Source organism: Rana temporaria, chromosome 4 (genome assembly GCF_905171775.1).
Source record: "Rana temporaria chromosome 4, aRanTem1.1, whole genome shotgun sequence".
In the NCBI taxonomy this organism is placed as follows: Eukaryota; Metazoa; Chordata; class Amphibia; order Anura; family Ranidae; genus Rana; species Rana temporaria.
The window spans coordinates 168714718-168736678 of record NC_053492.1 but is presented as its reverse complement, the minus strand read 5'-3'; the positions used below and the strand labels follow the sequence as shown (position 1 = coordinate 168736678).

Sequence of the window (21961 nt, the reverse complement as noted above, 5' to 3'; positions counted from 1 at the left end):
AAAAGGTACCTTGTGTAAAATAGCAATGCACCCTTATTACGCCAAAGGGGCATGGATGAAGCTTGTTAGCCAGCTGACAGAAAAAGGTTTTAGTTTGGTCAAGATAAGCAAAAACATAGAAAGAGAACAATTATGCTGGAAAAATTCCTGGTCATCAATATTGTATATCTGGGATGTCCAACACGTTTGCATTTATCGCTTATAAGGCAGTGATTTTTTCTCAGTAGGCTTAAAGGTGAAATATTATTAGTTGTATGGAGGCCAGCCATAGAAAGTTCCCCCATCAACACAGACAGTGTTGAAAGAGGAATCAGAGGGAGGACACAGGAATTATTGCTAGCGGCTATTACAGCCGTTAGTGATAACCGTATGTAAAATTCAGCAGGCTGGTTGTGCCCAAGCTGATAGCACATTCATGTCCATACATGTCTGAATCTTTGGCCGGTTCAGCAAGAACCGTCTATGATCTGATTAAATAACAGCACAAAAAAACTTTAACACAAAGTCTGTACAAGATGACTTTTGATAAATACTATGGGCTCCATTACCTTTAGTGGGTCATACAAGCTCCACCTCAGCAACCCATACTTGCCTGCCCCTGCTTCAGCGAGATCTTAGCTGTAAGACCGCTTTCCCTGGTAAAGCAGGAACTTTCTATAGGATAGAGATCATAGCACCATATATGGGAGTAGCGGGGTGTGACTAAAGAGGCTGCAAAGTGCTGAACAAGGCTTAAGATGTTAAAAGAACAGAGACAGACAAGTATGTGGCAGCAAGGGAAGCTGGAGTAGGGCATTGAAAAACTTCCAAACTTGGCCTAGATAGGTAATATATTAATGCCTAGACTGCAATTACATGACAGGCCTGCAGGGAATGCAAATTTCTGTCATAGGTACAGAAGGCATAGTAAAGTGCTTTAGCACCAATAAAGCCTGTTTTTGAAATGTAAATCTCCCTTTGCTGACATACTTCCTCTTAAAAGTCACGACAATGAAGTCATCAACGCTTTAAATTGTATTAATCCTAAATTGCGCCACTGTATTAAATGTGATGTACTTCTTATACCCAATAATAAAAATCTATGTAGTTTTGCAGGAAACAGGCAGTTGTTCAATGTTTTCATTGATATTCGGTGCCATCTGTCTTTTTCAATAAGGCAGTGCAAACAGACATGATATACAAAGTGTGATTAACCCTACCAACCAAGTTTCAGCAACAGCAATAATGATTGGCAACTGTAGGATATTGCACTTTGCCTTTCAACATAGACCCATCAATGTCAAAAACAGAACATTGCTCATGGGATAAAATGGATCCCGCAAGGGCTCACATAACCCCATTTGGATAAAACAGGTAATAAAGTCAAATTACAAAGTCTCCTTTCCCAGTGACCTGTCTTTACTATATGAAGTGTGGCAGAAAATAGAATCTGGCCTTTAAATCGGAAACGTATACAATTAGTGTTGAACATCTCTGATATACAAATGTTATTTTTACCACATACAAAGTAGTTATGCGGCAAAATGTACAATCAACACCATAAAAAAACGCAGTGCTTTTTTTTTTTTTTAGCTTTAAAACAAACCTAAGTGGTCAATTCAACTATTAGACAGAAGGGTTGTCCATGAATAAAGGTTGTATTAAAAAAAAAAAAAAAAACAATCTAAATTTTTCATTAACATAAAAAAGGGACAGACATAATATGAACTATATTTAAATAGGGATCATCAAAATCAATAAAAAGAACATTTAATCTTTGAACATTTATGAACAGAAAAGTCAGATGTCCAGTTAAGGTAATAGCACTTTACTGTCAGGTGCTGAAGACACACCGACTAGATCAAGCATTTATAAAAGAGGCTAACCCCTTGAGAACAGACGTAGAATTAAATACTTTGCTACAACTGATATCTTCTGAGATTTACCCCGAACACGTTCTGAAATGAACAGACCTTATTGCATTACATGCACCAGACAGGCAACAATGTGTGTGAACAGCATGCAGAGGTCAGATCAGCTTCATCTAACCCACAAACCAATGGATTGTACATGACTGAACACTATGGACAAGCAGGAGAAGAATAAGCATCTAATCCCTCACATTTTGGATTTTTACCTAGAAAAAAGAACACAAAAATATCTTTAATGGCGGATTTTACGTTTTGTTTTTTTCGTAACTACATTTTTAGCCTAGTGAATTTGATGATCCCTACAGATCCTGCATATTTGAAAAAAACAGTGAAGAGATGTGTGTAAATGTTTTGGTGATCACTCCACGGGAAATAAAAATCCTTTCATTTGTATATAATCAGTCCTACAGCCTGGCCAACGTTTAAGATTTATCACAAAGAGGCTCTGACTCTTTTAAATCCTGGTCGTCGTCTTCGCAGTCTCCTTCATCTGTTTGCTGTTCAAGTTCCTCTTTCGTGATCATTTCAAAATCATTGCCATTGCCGTTACTGTGCTGTGAGCCGTCATCCTCTCTTCTGTCACTGTCCGTGTCTGACTGCCTGTCGGCACCTGAGCCGTCTGTGCCTGATCCCTCTGCTTCGGCAACTTTACCCTCCTCGTCTTCCTTTTTCTCGCTGTCAGATTTATCCTCACTGTCAGACTTTACAGGCTTCTTGGACTCTCCTTTCTCATCTTTTTTCTGATCTGACCTTGGTCCCTTGTACTCATGTGTATACAGTGGTCGGAAGGAGTCAATGAAGCCCACGTCTGCTGTTAAATTAGGCAGGAACCAGAAGTGGTGTCTACCTCCAGTCAAGAGCCAAATGATAAGGAACAGAATACAGCGAGCTGGGAATAGAACACAGAAAATGTAAATGCTAAAATGAGAAGATTAATATGTACTTTCCACAATTGCACAATCAACCTTCTATTGAGCAAGATCAGCATTATTTAAAGCAGGGGTAGGCAACCTTAAAGAGGTGGAGATCTACCTGAAAAACATAGGAGAAGTCAAAGATCACTGAGCACAGCGTCGCGTCCACACACCCGATTTAAACCTGTAACTGCCGCACTACCGTGTTGCAATCGCATACATTGCACGGCAATCATGGGTTTAAAGTGAAACTATGGGTTCAGTTTAATTAATTTTTTTAAACAACAAACATATCATACTTACCTCTACTGTGCAGTTTGTTTTGCACTGAGTGGCCCCGATTGTCCTCTTCTGGGGTCCCATGGCGGCTCTTGCGGCTCCTTTCCGCATTAGATAACCCCCTCTGGGAAGCTCTTTTCTGAGGGGGTTACCTTGCGGGCACACTCCCGTGTCATACACTCTGCGTCCATAGCCACCGAGTATAAGTCTCGGCCACGTCATTGGATTTGATTTGATTGACAGCACTCGGATCACTTTTCAGGGGAGCAGCAGTGCCTGCTGCACTTGTGAATGTGCCCTTAGTTGTATTCGGCAGCGGCACCCTTAGCTGCTCAATCACACATAAGGTTGGGGAGGTAAACCCTGCTGTTGAGTCTTGGTTTTACCGCCCCAAATCCCTACTCCCTTTAGCTGCTTAGGTAGCAGCCAAAAGGTGTACACAATCTGCAGCAGGAATTAAAGAAACACTAAAGGCAAAAATGTTTTTTTTTTTAAATAACAAACATGTTATACTTACCTCCACTGTGCAGCTCGTTTTGCACAGTGTCCCCTAACCCTGTCTTCTGGGGTCCCTTGGCGTCTGTCTCGGCTCCTCCTCGCAAAAGCTTTTCACCTTCATGCGGGCGCACTCCTGTGACACAGCGGCGGGCATAGCCGACTGTATCACTCGGCCCCGCCCCCAGCGCGCCATCGGATGTGATTGACAGCAGCGCCAGCCAATGGCTGCGCTGATATCAATCCGTCCAGCCTACCCAATCAAGGGTAGGATGCATTAAGGTGAAAAAACATTTACCTTTACAACCCCTTTAAGCTGAATGGAAAGCAAAAAACCGTGCTACTACACCAAAGGACTACAGGCAGCAGCTAGCATGCGATACACAATATAAACAAATGAAAAAATAAAAAAATAAAAAGCCGCGCCAGCTTTTTATTTTTTCAACCCCTTTAAGCTCCCTGATGCTTTTGGTGGGTGCTACCGCCTGCCAATCGCGACCCATTCAAGTAAACAGGGCCCCGAAAACAGCATGGTTCTGCAGGGTCCACAGGGTTAAAGCAGGTGGTGAGAAAGCAACACAATGCTGCCTGCTTTGTTTGCTGTATTTACAAGGTTGCAGGGCACTTGCAGAGTGGCCACATTCACTTGAATGGGTCATGCTTGGCAGGTGCTATACCCACCAAACATGACAGGGTGTATAACTCCTGCTGCGGCATTTGTACATCCCATGGCTACTGCAGCTAAGGGGGTGCGGTTGGGGCAGGGGTGATAAAAACACAACTGAGGTACCCCCCCCCTCAAACTGCAAATGAACCCTTATTGATCTGAGCCTATTAGAAGGCTGCTTTCACGCTGATGTGCTTCGGTTTACCTACACTGCGGGTGCATCTAAACTTTCCTAGGTTAGCTGCGTTTTGCTATACATTCTATTATATCCTGCAAGTGTGGAGCATTTTCTGAAAGCGCATAAAAACTCCTGTATTCAGAAAGTGCACCAAACAGGCAGGATATAATAGAAGACAAAGTATATGGCTAAGGGCAGCAAAACTGTAGGAAAGCTGCAGGTACACAGCACTGCACCTGCTTTGTAGGTAAACCATGGCGCATCAGTGTAAAAGCCGACCTATACAATTATGCTCAGTGTATTGCTTCACAATCTAAGGATCTCTTTTTTTCCTGCTGCTGGCACCACTCTGGAGATTGCTAGCCAGGTCAAGATGTGGGAGTGCAGTTGGCATCACTTTGCATTAGACAGAAGCCAGCACTACAAAGGAGGCATTGGTTTATGTGGCTCTTGCTCCCTACTACAGCTCCAACTATAAAAATAGTCCCTTTACATTGCACTGTTTGATGCTCTGGGATGGCAGGTCAGCAAGCCCAGACCGCAATTTACCAGTCACATGGCTGCCATCTACTGGTTGCTGACCTCCAATTTAAAGTGATACTAAAGTCTTGTTTAGGAGGGCCGAGGCACACAAAGTTTTTTTTACTTAATGCATAGAATGCATTAAGATAAATAAACCTCCTGCCTTTAGAACCACTTTAAAGCCTCAGGTTTCCTTTCACTTTCAATAGTTTGTTTGGGCCAAGCTGGCCACAAGATCTATTTCCATCACTAAGAAATGCACTATGTCAGCGCTATATGAACCATATGTAGCATCAGATACATACAGTATACAGAGCTCTGTTCCAGCAGCGTGATGCGTGATGAAGGAGCATCATCCATCTCCCAGAATGGTACTGTTCTGCATGGGCGCCGGAGAGCCTCAGAAACAGCTGGAAAGGCCTGAAAACAGCTCGGCTGACCTCAGAAAGGCTGGGGAACGGAGTGTTTCTGAGTCTTTCCGAGCATTTCCGAACAGCTCCGGCAACCCCCCCCCCCCCACAGCTCAGGCCAAACACGGTACTGCACACCGCTTTGGCCTGAATCCTGCTCGTTTTGTGAGACAACACTCGCAAACCGAGTAAGGATTTTTAAAAATACAGTGCTCCTATTTGCAAAACGCTTGTTAACCGCGTTGCTCGCAATCCGATATTCCACTGTATATATACAATCAGTGTCTGTAGATTCATATGCATGAATATCACCACTGAAATTATAATGTAAGGAATAATGCCCCCTTGTTGGTTTCAGTGGGAGGAACTGCGCCCCAAGGGCCGAATAAAGGCAAGCAAAGGGCCGCATTCAGCCCATGGGACCACAGAACAACTTCATGCGAGAGTATGAATAGTGACATTTAGAAAGAATGGGATGCTGCATGTTGAACATAATCAGTTGTAGGGACAGCTAAAAAATGCTCAAGTGTGAATGGGGGCTAACTGGTACTGTGAAACAGAAGTAGCACTTTAGCCAGGCAGTCAAAAATGCTAGACTATTGGAAAAAAATCAACCGTAGCATTTTTTTTCCATATTCATGAATTACTGCCACACTTTCAGTAAAGATAACTGATAGATCAAAAAGAACAGAACAGAGGAGGTAATGTGAAGTGTTGAGGACACCTAGTGGTTACAAAGGAAAATGACAACATCAGACAAATGCAAATATAACATTTATACAAGAGGCTTACCAACAGCAAGGAGAAGAATACTGGCCACAAAACACCCAGCTCCCACACTGAGATAATACACCCCTACACGCATCTCTGCTGGCCAAAGCGGGAAAAGAGTGGCAGCAATCACTGCAATCACTGTAAAAAAAAGAAAGAAATGAATTAGACACACACAAAGAGGCAATAAGTAACAATTTATGTAACCTGTAACTACACTCATAGGTATAGATATTGCCAACATCTTACATTTGTATTTCCCTGTTGCTCCTCATCTTCCTCAGGTTCTATCTCACACACCTGAAAGATGTGCAGTATATTTGTATTCGCATTTCTTATCCTTGATTCTTGTATGACACAAAACATTGTCATAAAGCAGGGAATTCTCTTATGCCAACAAGCCAATGTACTTAAAACACTGTTAAACTAGTATATATAAAAAAAAAATGAAATAAACGCAAAAAAAAAGGAATTTCGACTTACCTGTAAATCCCATATTTTGGAGTACAGTACAGAGGCACATGCTGCATATTCAGACGTGGGTTTAAAGGCTGCTATCCTCAGGTGACAAGCTTTTAGACAACCCCCTGGGCACACCTATAAACCTACCTCATTGTGTGAGACCTCAGTTTTATACAAAGCAGAATGCAGAGTATAACAAAAACAGAGGGGAGTGTGCCCTGTGGCCTGTACTGTACTCCAAGTAATAGAATGTGACAGATACGTCAAAATTACTTTCAGTACAGCACAGAATATTCGCAGACCCTGGGATGTCCCCAAGCAATGAATCAGAGAGGTGGGCAACAGCAAGGCAAACAGAACCATGCCAACAGGCCCAACAAAACAGACAAGGGTCAAGGACCCAACTCCGATTGCCCCTGAAAGAACCTAGGAACCAAAAGCTGTAGAAACCCAGACATCCACCTGGTAGAAGTTGGCAAATGAGTGAACTGAAGACCAGGTGGCAACCTTGGAAAGCTGAAAAAAATCCCCGATGTGGAAATGTCCAGCAAACCTCCACCGTTCTGGTGGAGCGAGTATGTAAGGATACTGGAAGTACCCTATTCTTCAGAGTGTAAGCTTTTACAACGTACTGTCATCCATCCAGCAATAGTAGACTTGCAAGCAGGGTGACCCTTTGAAGACTCTGATGGCAAAACAAGAGACTTCATTTTCTAGACAGAAGTCGTGGCCTTCAGCAGACAGACCACTAGCTTTTACCGCATCCAGACAATGGAGAGCAATTTCTTTGGGATGCTTAGGATCAAGGTATAGGAAAGGAAAGACAAAGTATTCACTGAGGATAACGACCGATATACCCTTAGATAGAAAAGGAGGGTCTTGGATGTAAAACCACTTTGTCCTTGTAAAGAATCAGAAAGAACTCTTTACTAGAGGGCCTGCTGCCTCAAAACACATATGACACATTGCCAGTTAGGATTCCGCAGAGCTTCTTTGGTAAGCTGCGTACAATTTTCATAATTTAATGTCTGGCAGGCCAAGCCTCTGCAACTTAGATCGCTTCTACAGTGGCCAAAACTTAGAGGTGGGTTGGCCTCCCCGATCTGTCCCTTTACTATACTGCGGTCCACACGAACAGAGTAGTGGACTGGTGCAGACACTTACCCCATAAATTATGGGTCCGCCTAGAACAGGAAACTGTGCCGATCCCCTTAGCAGGCTTACCTTGGAGCGGGACCCGGTTTTTACGATTTTCCTCTCTGCATCCGCTGATTGATCCCACATTGCAGGAGCTTAACTGATACTTCAGAATAGCAGAGACATCCAGCTTTCCTTCCCCGTTAACGCACATAATTGGACACCAATTCTTTACACCGGGTATCTCTGACAGGTCATTCCGGCTCCAATCAGACCAGAGCCTGGTTAGAGCCTCTTCTTTTCTTGGCCCCTCCGAGTGGGTTGACCCCTCAGGCCTATATCCAATCCTTAATTCCTCCATTTTGAGCAGGTGGAAGATTTCACAACTATCCCACTTCCTACGATCCCTCCCTGAGAACGCTTGTTTCCGTAGGCAGCTTTCGTCCTTCGAAGACCTTTGCCTGAGAGATGAGCCTCTCCTATTCCTACAACATTTTACTTGCTCACACATCTCAACATGACCCCCCATATTTGAAGAAATGGGAGACAGATCTCAACATCATGTTTTCTGAGGACCAAAAGAATCGTATCCTCTTATTTGCACATAAGTCGTCGTCCTTGTGTTGCAAGTATCAGGAGATCACCTACAGGATTCTGACGCGCTGGTATAGGACTCCATCTGTGTTAGCGTCAATATTCTCAGGACACAGCCCTCTGTGTTGGAGATGTGGTACCCAAATTGGAAAACTACTTTATATCTTCTGGGAATGTCCGGAGCTGTCCCTCTTGTAGAGACAAGTTCTATTGATCATTCACAAGATTACCGACGTCTCTCTTCAAGATAACCCGGCAGCAGTACTCCTAAACCTGACACCTATGTCTTGTAAGCGTTATCGCATGTGCTTACTGAAACACCTCCTGAATGCAGCCGGGGCATGTGTCCCCAGCGTGTGGAAGCAACAATCTCCTCCGGTGGTGTCACAGTGGTTTGCCAGGGTGTGCGATATACAGCAGATGGAGCATCTTACAGCTGCCCTGGGGGATAGAGCGGAGGAACACAACACCCGCTGGACACATTGGGATCTGTTCAGATTCTCAGAAAGATTACAAGGTCTACCTTTGAATAAATTGGTTTTGGAGGCATCTAAAAGGACTTGGAACGTCGACCCTGCCAGACCTTCTGTCCCCCCCCCCCCCCCCCTTACTTCCCTTCTACTGTATTTTCTCTTTTCATTCCTATCTTTCTTTCCCCCATTGACACCTTCGGTGAAGTCCACTTTTCTTTTCTAAGAAAGAAAAAATTCCATCGGTTTGTGGGGTCCCATTGGTGCCGTTCCTGCGAATCCAGGACTAAGAGTCACACGTTAAATTAGGCACAATGTTTTGTCTTGGTCCCCTGGAGTTCAAGGGCTCAGTACCTGCCATTTCGGGATAAGGAAGTTTTGCCTCTCAGGTGGTCATTCTTCCTCCCTATTGTTATTGCCCATTGGTTTACATATGTCCAATAACATTAACCCTCTTTTCAGTTTGGTGGTTCCCGCCGGGTGTTCAGATTAACTTACAGGGCATAACTGTTGTGGAGTCTCTAGACCACAGTTTCCTGAATTATGACATTGTAATGGAACCTTGACTGTCATGTCACCAATGTTCACAGTAGTTTTTGATGGGTTTCTGTTGTTGCCTTTCATTCGATGTTGTTGATCGATATGTGTGATATAATGCCATTTTGTTTAACCCGCATACATTAAATAAAGAGTTTAAAAAAAAACACATAAGACAGATGCAATAGCCACCAAGAAGGCAGGAGAGAACACCCAAATTGATTCCCTAATGGTTTCAAAGGGTGGCTTTTGCAGAGTAGAGAGAGCAAAATGGACATCCCAAGGAAGCATAGGTTGCAGCAATGAGGGTCTTATCTGTGAGACAACAACATCATGGAAGGTTTTATCAACTGAATTCATGTCCTTTAGGACATGGGTTTTAACAGCCTTTAAAGCCAGTGACTGAGAAGCAGGATGGAGCAGGGGGCCTTGTGACAGCAGGTCTGGCTTATTTGGAAGGAGCCAGGGGACATAGCCTACAAATTAGAGTATGTCTATGCACCAGTTTCATGCAATGAAAACCACCATTTTCTTCTTGGATTCTATCTTGTGGAGCAGTTGAGCAAGAATCCTTACTGGAACGAAGGCATAAATTAACCTGAACAGAGTCCAGGGAATTACCAGAGCATCCAATGCCAATGCTAGAAGATCCTTGATCCTGACCCCAAACAGGAGCATTTTTTATTGAACCTAGAGGCAGAATGTCCACATCTCGGGTGCCTCATTCCAGACACAGGAGATTGAAGATGTTGGGATAAAAGGGACCATTCCCCTTGGTCCAGGCAGTGATGGTTGAGGAAATCCACCTTTCAATCGTCCACTCCTGGAACGTAAACAGACAAGATTGGACATTTTTTTTCACCCAGGAGATGATTAGACTTACTTCTTTCAAGGCTGCTTGACTCCTGGTACCCCCTAATGACTGATATAGGCCACTGAAGTGTCATTGTCTGATAGCACCCTGATTGAGTATCCATTAAGAAGGTGGCCCAGTGGTACAGAGACAATTTTATTGCTCTTAGCTCCAAGATGTTGATGGGAAGCTTTGCTTCCCAGGGTGACCACGTTTCCTGTGAGAGATTGTGACACTCCTGTCCAGCCTGTGAGGCTGGCATCTGTTAAAAATAAAAATAAAAGTGAGCGCTATATGGACTACAGCTGCTAGCATACAACTCCCTTAAGCGACAAATAAAACCAATTGTGTGCAGTGCTCCATGTTAGTATCAAACTAAATACAAAAAGCATATCTGTAAAAGTCCAAAATGCGGTAGTATTGTCCCCAAGATAATAATGTAGAAACAGTCGTTGATGTAACGTGAGTATCGACCAAGTGTTTAAAGGGTCGTCATCCAATGGTTCCATACAGTACAGTTATGCACTCACCAGGAACAAGTGAATATAAAGCCTCAGACTACCATTACATTCAACACGGTTTTGTGAGAACAGAATAACCATCTGTGAGCCTCCACCAATATATTCACTCACCATAAGTTAAGCAGAGATAAGCCTTTATCAGTTCCTGAGGAGTGGGGAATCTCCCAGCTTTTTTTTGGTGATGCCCAAAGCAACGTTACAAGTCTGCATCGATCCGAATTTACTGCTACAATTGTTGTAGTAGAAGGAAGTGAAGTGTTCATCGAAGAAGTCAAAGTGAATAAAAACACGTTCAGCACAGAACTGTCTCCATAAGGGAGAAGATGTCCAAGGACACTAGCAAAAAACTGGGGTCTCCTGGATTGGGGTAGGGATAAGGAGGTGCACCCAGGGGCATATTCAAAAGCTTTGCCTGTGTCCAATCACCTGAAGGTAGTGGCCTATAACTAAACATTTATGAATGTCTAGCCTGTGCCCTATAATGTACAATTAAGATATCATAACTGATATTAGTTTTAAGGTATACATTTATACTCAAAACTTCTTTTAGTAGGTCTGTTGCGTTGAGGGCCTGAGAAAGGTGGGCTGTGCCCCACCAAAACATCAGATCAAATGAAATATTACGTAATCATAGGGGTGTGGCCGGATGTAGGAGCGTGGAGAGTGAGTGAGGCAGAGATGTGAGAAGCGGAGAGGTGTGTGCCTGACCTCCCATGGATCTCCCCCCCATTAGGTCATGCTGGGAGTGCTGATTAAGCAGTTTAATATCCCCGCTGCTGGAGCCTGCTGCCTGCTGATTTCACCTTATCATCACTAACAAGAGGCGGTTACCTGCTCTCTGATCGGGAGCGTTTTGTGTCCTGTGGGGGCTCTTGCTTGCCTGTCCGCCCCGTCCGTGGAGCTTCTGGAGCCGGGGAGAGAGCGGAGGAGACCAGGGGGTGGAGGCTTAGCTGCAGCAGGCGAGCGGAGCGCGTGATTGGAGGACGGCGGTCAGCTGACCAGCCCACGTGATCGGCCCTGTCAGTCCCGGCGTGGATCGGCGTTCTCAGGCTTTGGGAAGCACGGGACATAGCCAGGGGGCGCCCCCCACTCTCCTACGCTGAGCCGGGTTGGTGAGGAGGACTCAGTCACCCTCTACACCAATACACTGAAGCTTTGCAGCTCTGCCTGAAGGAGGAGAAGCTGGGGGAAAAAAAAAAAACCTCACCACTATGCCTCATAAAGCTGCACAAAAGTGAGTAAAATCTTGTATAACAGTGGCAATAGGATACATGGTGCCTTGAACTGAGCTGAGCTATGGTAAACTGTCTTGGACTGATTATAGGCCAATTGAATTAATAGTGCTGTAATGTGCTGGGCTGCGCTGTGCATTGAGAACATGGACTGACTATATGCCTAATGAATCTAACTGTCCAGTGAAGTAAAGTGTAGTGAAGTGGGAGTATGTACATTGCACACTGCATCGAGGACAACTGAGATTTCTGTACTTTACACCTGTGAAGTAGGGTCTATTGATTCTTACCATCATTTATTATCCATGGTTCCTGATGTACAACTAGGGTGATATCCTGCCTCCAGATTTGTTGCCCAACATTTGCTAGCACCTAAATACGGCACTATTTGACTTGCCCCCTGCTAAGTATGGGCTCCACATGAGATGGTGAGCTTCTGATTTTGATCCTGAGATAGAGCCTCAGTAGAGCCTTAACAGAGGACAAAGAAAAACCTTCTTTTTTTTTTTTTTTTTTTTTTTTGCTTTGCTCGCTCCAGACAGTTTTGGCCTGCTTTGATTATAAAGGATAAAGAGGACACACTGGTTTCAAACGAATCAATGGTGACTATACTGCGCTGTGCTGTGCATTGATGTATGGACTGGCTATAGGCCTAAATGAACAAATTGAGCATTAGTGGTTAACTCATTATCTACCTCTAAACAGAAGTTTTTTGTTCATACAATGTCAGGGCCGCAAGCATTGAGGTCAGCAAAAGACAAGGTGGGGGTAGCTGCTGCAGCAGCAGCCAAATTAGAAAAATGTGTTCTTTCAACAGAGCAAACCCCAAATAAAAATGGCTCAATTCCCCAGGCCTTTGCCAAAATAAATGCAGATAGACGAAGCCAAGGCCAAACAGCGGCAGTGGCAGTAAGTAAAACTTCTGCTAATAAGAATACAGCTACCACAGTTATGGACCCAAAAGTAACCCCCAGGCCTGAAGATGCTCCCACAATAAAAGACGTATTCCTAGTGGTGAATGAATGTAAAAAGGCACTGGGAGAACTGTGTGACCAAATGAAAAGTGTCAAGGAAGAACTGGTCTTAGTGGGACAGGAATTAAGGAAAACTAATGAAAGGATATCAGAAGCAGAAGGGAGGATCTCACAAATGGAAGATGAAATGCACCCTCTCAAACAAGATGTTAAGAACATGAAGACCCAAGTGGAGACATTAGAAGAGAAAGTGGATGAAATAGAAAATAGACTCCGGAGGGACAATGTTAGGCTGGTGGGGCTACCGGAGAAATGCGAGGGGGCTAGACCAATAGAATTTTTGGAAAACTGGTTTGTAAAAATATTTGGTAGAGAAAGCTTCTCACAAGCATTTACAATAGAAAGAGCGCATAGAGTCCCCTTTAAGCCTCCCCCCACCGGGGGGCGTCCAAGATCAATGCTACTAAAATTTTTGAATTACCGAGATAAAGAGTCCCTACTGAGAAAGAGTAGAGAAATGGGAGAGGTTTTTTTTGAAGGCTCTAAAGTTTCATTTTACCCTGATTTTTCTCCCCAGTTACAGAAGAGGAGGGCGGGGTTTCTGGAGGTTAAACGGAAAATGCAGAGGGCTAAACTTCCATATGCTTTATTATACCCAGCGAGGCTACGGGTGGCTGCGCTGGGAATGACATTATTTTTTGATAAACCTGAAGATGCAGCATTATGGATGGAAACGCAATTAAAGGAGGGAGGGGGGAGCTAGGAGTAAGGGGTTTAATTTGTAACTTGCACGGATAGGGGGGGGGGAGGTGGGAGGTAAGGTGCACACTTAAAATGAGTGAGAGGAATTGATCAAGAGTTGAATAGAGAAGGGAGGATTGTGAATGAGGAGGGGTGGGAGAAGTGGGGAGGGGGGGGGAAGGGGGGAGTGAATGAAAGTATGTTAAGAGAGGAAAGGACGATATGGGAAACGGCCATAGGAAACCCCTTAGGGGAACACCTGGGTAGGTGCGGGGGCGGGGGGGGAGGGGGGGGAGGGGGAGGAAGGGGGGGAGGGGAAGGGAAGATAAGTACATGATACACAAGGAAAAAATGTTCACTGTAATAAGTAAAATATACGTAAAACACGAACCAAAGAAAAGTATAGAAGGTAATGATAATGCACAAAGGATTGGGAAAAGGGGAAAACGCTAAAGTATTTCATAAGGGGTATATATTTTATATGGGAAAATAGAGTTTGAAAACCTATATGGAAATAACACTAAAATAACACATATATTTCTTGGGGATGTCAGTCCACAAGTTCTAATAGACACGGTAAAATTAGTAATTAGTAAACACTATTTATGCACATAGATAACTAGGGTAATGAATAGCTACATAAATTATTTTCTGGGATGGATGCCCCTATCCCCCTATGGTACATCCGTGGTTGCTAGATGTAAAGTAAAATGTTAAACTTAAGCTCATGGAATGTTAGAGGCCTGGGAACTGCAGCTAAAAGGGCTGCAGTCTTTGCCACGCTGGAAAAACATGGAATAGGGCTGATGTGTCTGCAGGAAACCCATTTAATGAAAAATACAAGTTACTTATTACAGAGTAAAAAATACCCTACTCAGTACCACTCAGTGCACTCTACATATTCTAGAGGAGTGAGTATCCTGGTGAGAGCTGGAGTGGGGTTTTCCTGCAGACAGGTCAGCATAGATGAATATGGTCGATTTATTTTTTTGCATTGTATAATAGACAACAAAATGTACATAATAGCAAATATATATGTCCCCCCGCCCTTTAGGATTGATATTATGCTCAGATTAAATGAATTCATAATGGGGAAGGAAGAGATACCGGTGTTGGTGGTAGGAGATTTTAATGAGGTCTTGGACCGAAGAGTGGATAGGTTTCCCACACCGTTGGTCCCAGACCTCATGAAAAATAGCCGCCTGGGTCAATTTTTGGAAGAGGTTGGTCTGTTAGACTTGTGGAGAGTGAGGAACCCGGGGATTCAACAATATTCTTGTTATTCAAGTACACACAATACACTCTCGAGGATTGATATGGCCCTGGGGAATTATTTAGCACTACAGAGGGTGGGAAAAGTAATATATTTGCCAAGAGGAGTATCTGATCACTCTCCTATGGTTCTTACCCTAAATCAAGGTGGACAAAAAATTCAGAGAGATTGGAAAATTGATGCACACTGGTGTGAGTTAATAAAAAAGTCGGATGAAGTTCTGCCCAAACTGAAGGAATTTGTAGATATCAATGAAGGCACCTCAGGCACTGGGATATTATGGGACACCCTGAAGGCATACCTACGAGGAGTCCTGATCCAGCAGATAGCAAAATTTAATAAAAAAGCAAGAGAGGCGGAGGAAAAATCCCGTAGAGAGGTGTTGGAGGCAGAAAATAACTATGTGGGGGACCCAACGCCGAAGGGAAAGAAAATATGGCTTGAAAAACAACAAGCGTATAAATCGGTAATTACAAGGGAAGTAGAGACCAGGCGACTTTTTTTGCGACAATCCTCATTTGTAGAAGGGGAAAGTGTTGGAAGGATGCTGGCGCAGGTGGTAAAATCTAACTCCTCCTCCTCCGGCGTTCGGTCCATCAGATTAACAAGTGGTGCGATAACTTCGGACACCTCAGAGATAGTGCAGGTTTTCTGGGCATATTATCAGAAATTGTACACTACACAAAAGAGGGGAATGGAGAAAGAAATGGAGGACTTCCTGGAGAGACTAGAAATCCCGTTTATATCCCAATTAGAAAGGGAAGAACTAGAAAACCCAATAACACTTGGGGAGTTACAGGTGGCAGTAGCAGGTATGGCGAATCAAAAATCGCCAGGACCAGATGGGCTCCCACTAGAAATGTACAAATATTATGGAGATATATTGTTACCTCAGCTTATAAAAACATTAAATGGAGCGGCGGTAGAAGGTAAACTCCCTGCCTCAATGCTGGAAGCAACGGTTATAATTATACCAAAAGATGGGAAAGATCCACTGGACCCTGTGGCATATAGACCTATATCCCTTTTGTGCTCTGACGCCAAGATTATAGCAAAGGTCTTGGCGACGAGGCTTAACAGGGTTATTTCAAAATTAATTCACCCAGACCAGACGGGGTTTATAGCCAATAGATCCACCAGTATGAACATCAGGAGGACATTTCTAAACTTACAAACCCCAACACAGAATGAGGGAGCAAGGGCCGTATTGTCACTGGATGTGACCAAAGCCTTTGACAGCGTAGAATGGGGGTATATTTGGAGGGTGCTGGATAAATTTGGGTTCGGCCCGACTTTTTCAGGGTGGATAAAAATGCTCTATGATAATCCTAGTGCTAAGTTAAAAATAAATAATGAATTCTCAAAAAAAATTGTCCTCGAGAGGGGGACGAGACAGGGGTGCCCCTTGTCACCCCTGCTCTTCGCCCTAGCGATGGAACCTCTGGCAATTGCTATTAGGTCAAATATCGAGATATCCGGCTTCCAGAGAATGACGGGAGAAGAAAAAATCGCGCTTTATGCCGACGATATCCTGCTCTTCCTGGGAGACACGGAACAATCTCTGACAAAAGCAATGAGCTTGGTGGAGGAATTTGGGAGTTTTTCAGGATTAGAAATAAATTGGGGGAAGTCCGAGTTACTGCCGTTAGATCCATTGGGAGAAACGGCAATACGTGGATTGCCACAGTTATCAGTGGTGGACACAATGAGATATCTGGGGATATTGGTGACGAAAAACCCTAATCAATACATTTATAAAAATCTCATCCCTCTACTTGCTAAGTTCAAACAAAAAATTTATATTTGGAAACGTCTCCATCTGTCAGTGGCGGGCAGGTGTAGCTTAATCAAAATGATTTGGCAACCACAACTTTTATACATAATGCACAATTCCCCAATATGGATTGGAAAAAAATGGTTCAATAAAATTGAATCTCTCTTTAGGGAGCTAATTTGGAAAGGGGGACAAGCTAGGATACGCCTTCGCACATTACAACTCCCGGTGGGGGAGGGAGGACTTGCAGTGCCCCAACCCGAGATATATTATTTTTCTGCACAACTGCAACAAATAGGGGGAGGTAATATCCCAGGAGGAGGTACCCCTAATGGGATGATAATGATGAACGGGGTCTCTCACGATACTATCTTTGAAGCACTAGAGGCTGATTCCTTTAGATATAGGAATCCAACAACAAAAATGATAACCAAAATATGGAAATCGGTTAAAAAATTGATGGGCTATACCGGGTTTTCTGAACTCTCCCCTTTGTGGAATAACAATAAACTGAAGGAAGTCCTCCAGATAGGAAAGGTCAGAGCATGGGAAATAAACGGTATTAAAAGATTGAAACAACTGTATAAAGAGGATAAATATAGGAAATTTCAGGATTTAAGAGAGGAATTTAAGATACCTCAGTATTCATTTTTCACTTATATACAGGTGGGGCATGCCCTTGAAGCCCAGTTTAGGACACAAACACTAGTGTGGTGCGAAATGCCCCTTCTCCAAGAACTAGGCAAGGTAGGACCAACCAAGGGACTCATCTCCGAATTATACAAACAGATGGTTAAAAAGGCTAATATGGGCCGGCATCTGTTAAAAACAAAAGAGAAATGGGAGGAGGACTTGGGGGAATTGACACAGGATCAGTGGCGGAGGGTTCTGGAGATGGGGCCGAAAGTTTCGGTCTCACCCCCACAGAAGGTCTCCCATCTGATGCTGGTGAACCGTGCTTACTATACACCTAAACGTCTGTTCAAATTTGGGAGAAGAACAAATGACAAATGCCCTAGATGCCAGGGGACCGGAGACCTAGTACACATGGTGTGGCGATGCCCAAAGTTGTTTCGTTACTGGGAGGGAGTCGTAAGTGTCATAGGGGAGACATTTGGGGTACCTCTGGAAGCAGAAGCCACACTATGTGTACTGGGATATAGAAGGGAACGGAACGAGAAGAAAAGCACCACAGTAGTGTTATTGAGATGTCTGTTCCAAGCAAGGAAATTAATAATGTTAAGATGGCAGGCGATAACACCTCCAACAATAAGGGAATGGGAGGGAGCAGTAAATGAGACAATATGTAAAGAAAGAGCAGTCTATACAAAAAGAGGTAACCTTAAGGAGTTTGAGGAGATGTGGAGACCTTGGCTGGAACAGAAGGACCTGCCACTCTAGTGGGTAAGAAATATAACTGGGATGAGGTAGAAATAAAATAATTCTTTAAAAATAAAGCTAGATATGTGTCATTTAGGAAAGCCGAGGCTGGCTTCGAAACCCCACCAGGGGTGAGAGAAAAATGGAGGGAGGGTCTAGATACATAAAGTTAAGAACGAAAATTTTAGGCACCAACCACATTGTAAATAGATACATGAACAGCCCCCTGTAATGGGGATGATCTGAGCATTTTTATCTTTCTCTTTTTTTTTTTTTTTTTTTTTTTTTTTTTTTTCTCTCCCCTTCTCTTTCTCATCCTTTTCACGAGATGTTGTTTCCCTTTCCCTCTATATAAATAAGATGATCAATGTATATTCTTAATTTTTATAATAGATGTATCGCACACTAAGATTAAGTGACAAACAAGTAAGGATGTTGGTTCTTGGAACTTTTTTGATATGAAATATTTGTTTAAATAATCAAATGTGTATAAGGAAAAAAAAGACAAATAAAGAATGAAATTTAAAAAAAAAAAAAATATTACGTAATCATAAAAACGAAAGAGGGAAAGAAAAACAGACAGATTTATAGATATGCAAATGCATTGTACAAGAATACCAGAAGAGGTTATGGTAAGATGGCAACCTACTAAATGGCAGTATTTTTGCAGAACAGCTTTTGCTACCATGGCTCAAACTTCTGAGTGTACTGGGGGAATAGAGATGGGCTCAGGTGTTTTTGGGATCCTAGTCCCAACCCACCTGCCCGATCCCGCCAGGAAGCTGAAACTGCACCTCGCTAATCACAGGCATTGAGACATTTCCTAGTCTGTGCAGCTGTGGACTGGGAAATGCCTCACTGCCTGTGATTAGTGGTGTGCAGTGTTGGATTTCTGGCGGGACCAGGCAGGTGGTTGGGACTAGGATCCCGAACAAGCCTGAGCCTACTTTTCTACTGGGAAACTGTCACTCCAAATAATAAAGGACTCCCTGAGCACCATGTTGCTGATGCTCTGTTGCTGATGAATGTGGAAAATACACTAGAATAATGTGGCCTGAGGCGTACACTGGTTGTAGACTTGCTCACCCCTGAAGTGGAATAATATACAAGTTATATTTTTGATGCCCATCCACCTTAGCTTTCAGGTTGATAGATAATTGGACCTAGATCGTGTACGTGAATTTCAGCTTGAGCTATTGAGTTCCATAAACAGGCTGTACTGCAAAGTGAGAGCCTGTAAAACATTGAGGATTGCAAATCTTCTCCTTCTGGCTTGAAAGAATAATGGAAATTAAAATGTCATATTTCATATTTGTACCCAACAATAAAAAAATATGTTTTAATCCTGAAAAATATTACGAATACTTTCACTATACGTTTCTATTAAACCAGAACTAAATAACCTAATTAACTATTTCTCAAACAGTCATATATAATGCATTCTTTGACTGATAACTGTTAATAGTTACTAGTGTGCTTATGTCAGCTCTCAACCAAACTGTCAAGCCATTAAATGGCTGTTATCGTAGTTGATCACATGTACAATGGCAATTGCAGATCAACAGAGGCTAAGATGGCAGCTTCCTTGGCTGTAAATGATAGGAGGATTTCCACTTTAAAAGGATCAGTTCACCTTTAAAAAAAAAAAAAAAAAAGCACATATTTTTGAAGGTAAAAAATATGTCAACATTTTTTTTTTTTTTTTTTTAACTGCAGTCTGTAAAAGCATTGCACCTGTCATCAGCAGAACACAGGTGCAATGCCAGGATCCTGCAGACTCTCAGTCAGCTGTCTGCCCATATCTCCTCTGTATTGGCAGACAGTTACTGAACTACAGAAGGAATCAATGAACAATGAAAGCACTCACCAGCACCCTCGCAGTTAATTGAAAATTACAAGCCCTCTGCCGCAACGACCGACGGTACTTGTAGTTCATCTAATTATAGGAAACTGTTTTCAAATTTTGACAGCGGGTGCGGGGAGAAGATCCCATGCCTGCTCTCACAGAGTGGGGAGCGCTGGAGGTGGGTCCCTAGGAGCATGTTACACTCTAAATATGGGTGTAACATGCTCCTAAAAGGTGAACATTGCCTTTAAGCTTGAAATGTCCATTTGTAAGGATATGTAAATCGTGCAGGAACAACTGCAAGAACTGTTATTTAATTGTATTCTCTTCATTGAGATGGCAGAAGTTTTAGCTCTGTGTCGAACTAAAAAAGCCTCTGGGAAGGCTGACATGTCTCCTGCATGAGCTTAGGGCTGATAAATTACACTTAGTCCAGGCTGTTGTAGAAGCATAATTCTCAAGAAATTCTTATGTTTTCTTTTACATATCCTGACAGCACTTTTGACAGTTTTTGGATTTATCAGCACCAAGCTCAGACAGAAGGTTGGATGGCCTTGCAGATTGACAGCTGGACACTTCTGCTCTAACTGAAATATTATATTTTACTGAGAGGTAATATAACAATTCTCAAACAAGTTACAAATTATTACAGACACCAAAGTTTGCTTCAAAAGGCCGCAAAAAACAAGATGTGAATAATGGCCCACATGTATATACATTCAGCACCAAAATGATCCCAAAAGGATCAAACCTGCCATATTTTGAGGGCACTTAAGCCATGATGCCGCTACCTTTGAAAAGAGTAAATATATACAATTGGACCATATTTTCAAGGTGGATTGTTCAAACTAAATTACATGCATGCTTGCCTGGTCAATTTCTAAGACAATCTTAAAACGCTTTTTGACACATTCACCTGTACCATAAACTTCTGAATGAACTTACCAAGGATGAGTCCCATGGCAAATGTTTTAAAATGGACTGGATCATATATCCACACGTACACCTAAAAACATTTTTTAACAGTTTAGACATGAGAAGCAACATTTTTAAACACTGAATGGTACAATGCTAAAATTAAAAAAAATATAAAAAATGTCTAATAAATTTAATGGAGGAAAAACAAGTCCATCCATGCAATGTTGGAGCATACAGTAAAATGTAACAGAACAAAATGCTTTATTAGATTTCAAATATCACTGGACAGTGCAGTGGTTAACCAATATCTACTAAGGAGTGATATGCAACCACTTTTTTCTGCCTTCTTCTCTCATTTACTCTATTGTAGGACTCAGTAAACCTTGCCTATTTGTATTCATATTCTCTTGCATGCACAATTGTGTTTTGCATGTATAGCTCAAGTCCATCCTATACCAAGGTAACTACCTAGTTAACTATGATATTTTTTTATCACGAACATTACAGAAATAAACATTTAAAAAGTGTGTTTAAAGCAAAACATATGTGTTTTGGTTAGAGTGGTGAGGAATTTGAATTTCTTATAAGTTTTAAATCAGTCAGTTTGCGTCCTCCCTGGGGTGATTTTGTTTTACTTTTCTGCATGCAGCTTCCCTCGCAGCCCCCTAAATACATATTCGAGCCCAACTCCGATCCAGCGATGTGCACAAGAGCCAAGGCTCTCTTGCTCCTCATTGACTTAGATACAGTAGTGGGAGCCATTGGCTCCCTCTGTGGTCAATCAGAGCCAGTGAGGAGGAAGCGGGGGGACGGGCCAAGCCCTGCTCTGTGTGTCTTATGGACACACCAAGCAGGGCTCGGGAGCAAGCACACACAAACTGCTTGCTATGGGGGCACTCTGAGGGGGAGGAGCCAGGAGCACCAGCAGGGAACCCAAGGAGAGGGGGATTGGAGCTGCTCTGTGCAAAATCATTGCACAGAGCAGGCAAGTATGACACGTATGATACTTTAGTAGAAGAAAAAAATAAAATAAAATATCGAACCTTCGCAATCCTTTAAATTTCTATTTGTTCTGGTGAGCATTGTCAGAGAATAAAATTAAG

General features: G+C 42.8%; 1 protein-coding gene across 1 annotated transcript in view; it reads right to left on the bottom strand.

Annotated features, from left to right (window-relative positions):
* Nucleotides 1–1406: 1406 nt before the first annotated feature.
* Nucleotides 1407–21961, bottom strand: part of SEC62 (SEC62 homolog, preprotein translocation factor) — a 99978-nt gene continuing 79423 nt past the window's right edge. The window contains exons 6-8 of the mRNA XM_040349325.1: nt 20886–20946; nt 6168–6287; nt 1407–2799 (exon numbers count right to left, since the gene is read on the bottom strand). Of these exons, the coding sequence (XP_040205259.1) occupies nt 2333–2799; nt 6168–6287; nt 20886–20946 (648 nt within the window). The 3' untranslated portion in view covers nt 1407–2332. The remainder of the gene's footprint in view (nt 2800–6167; nt 6288–20885; nt 20947–21961) is intronic.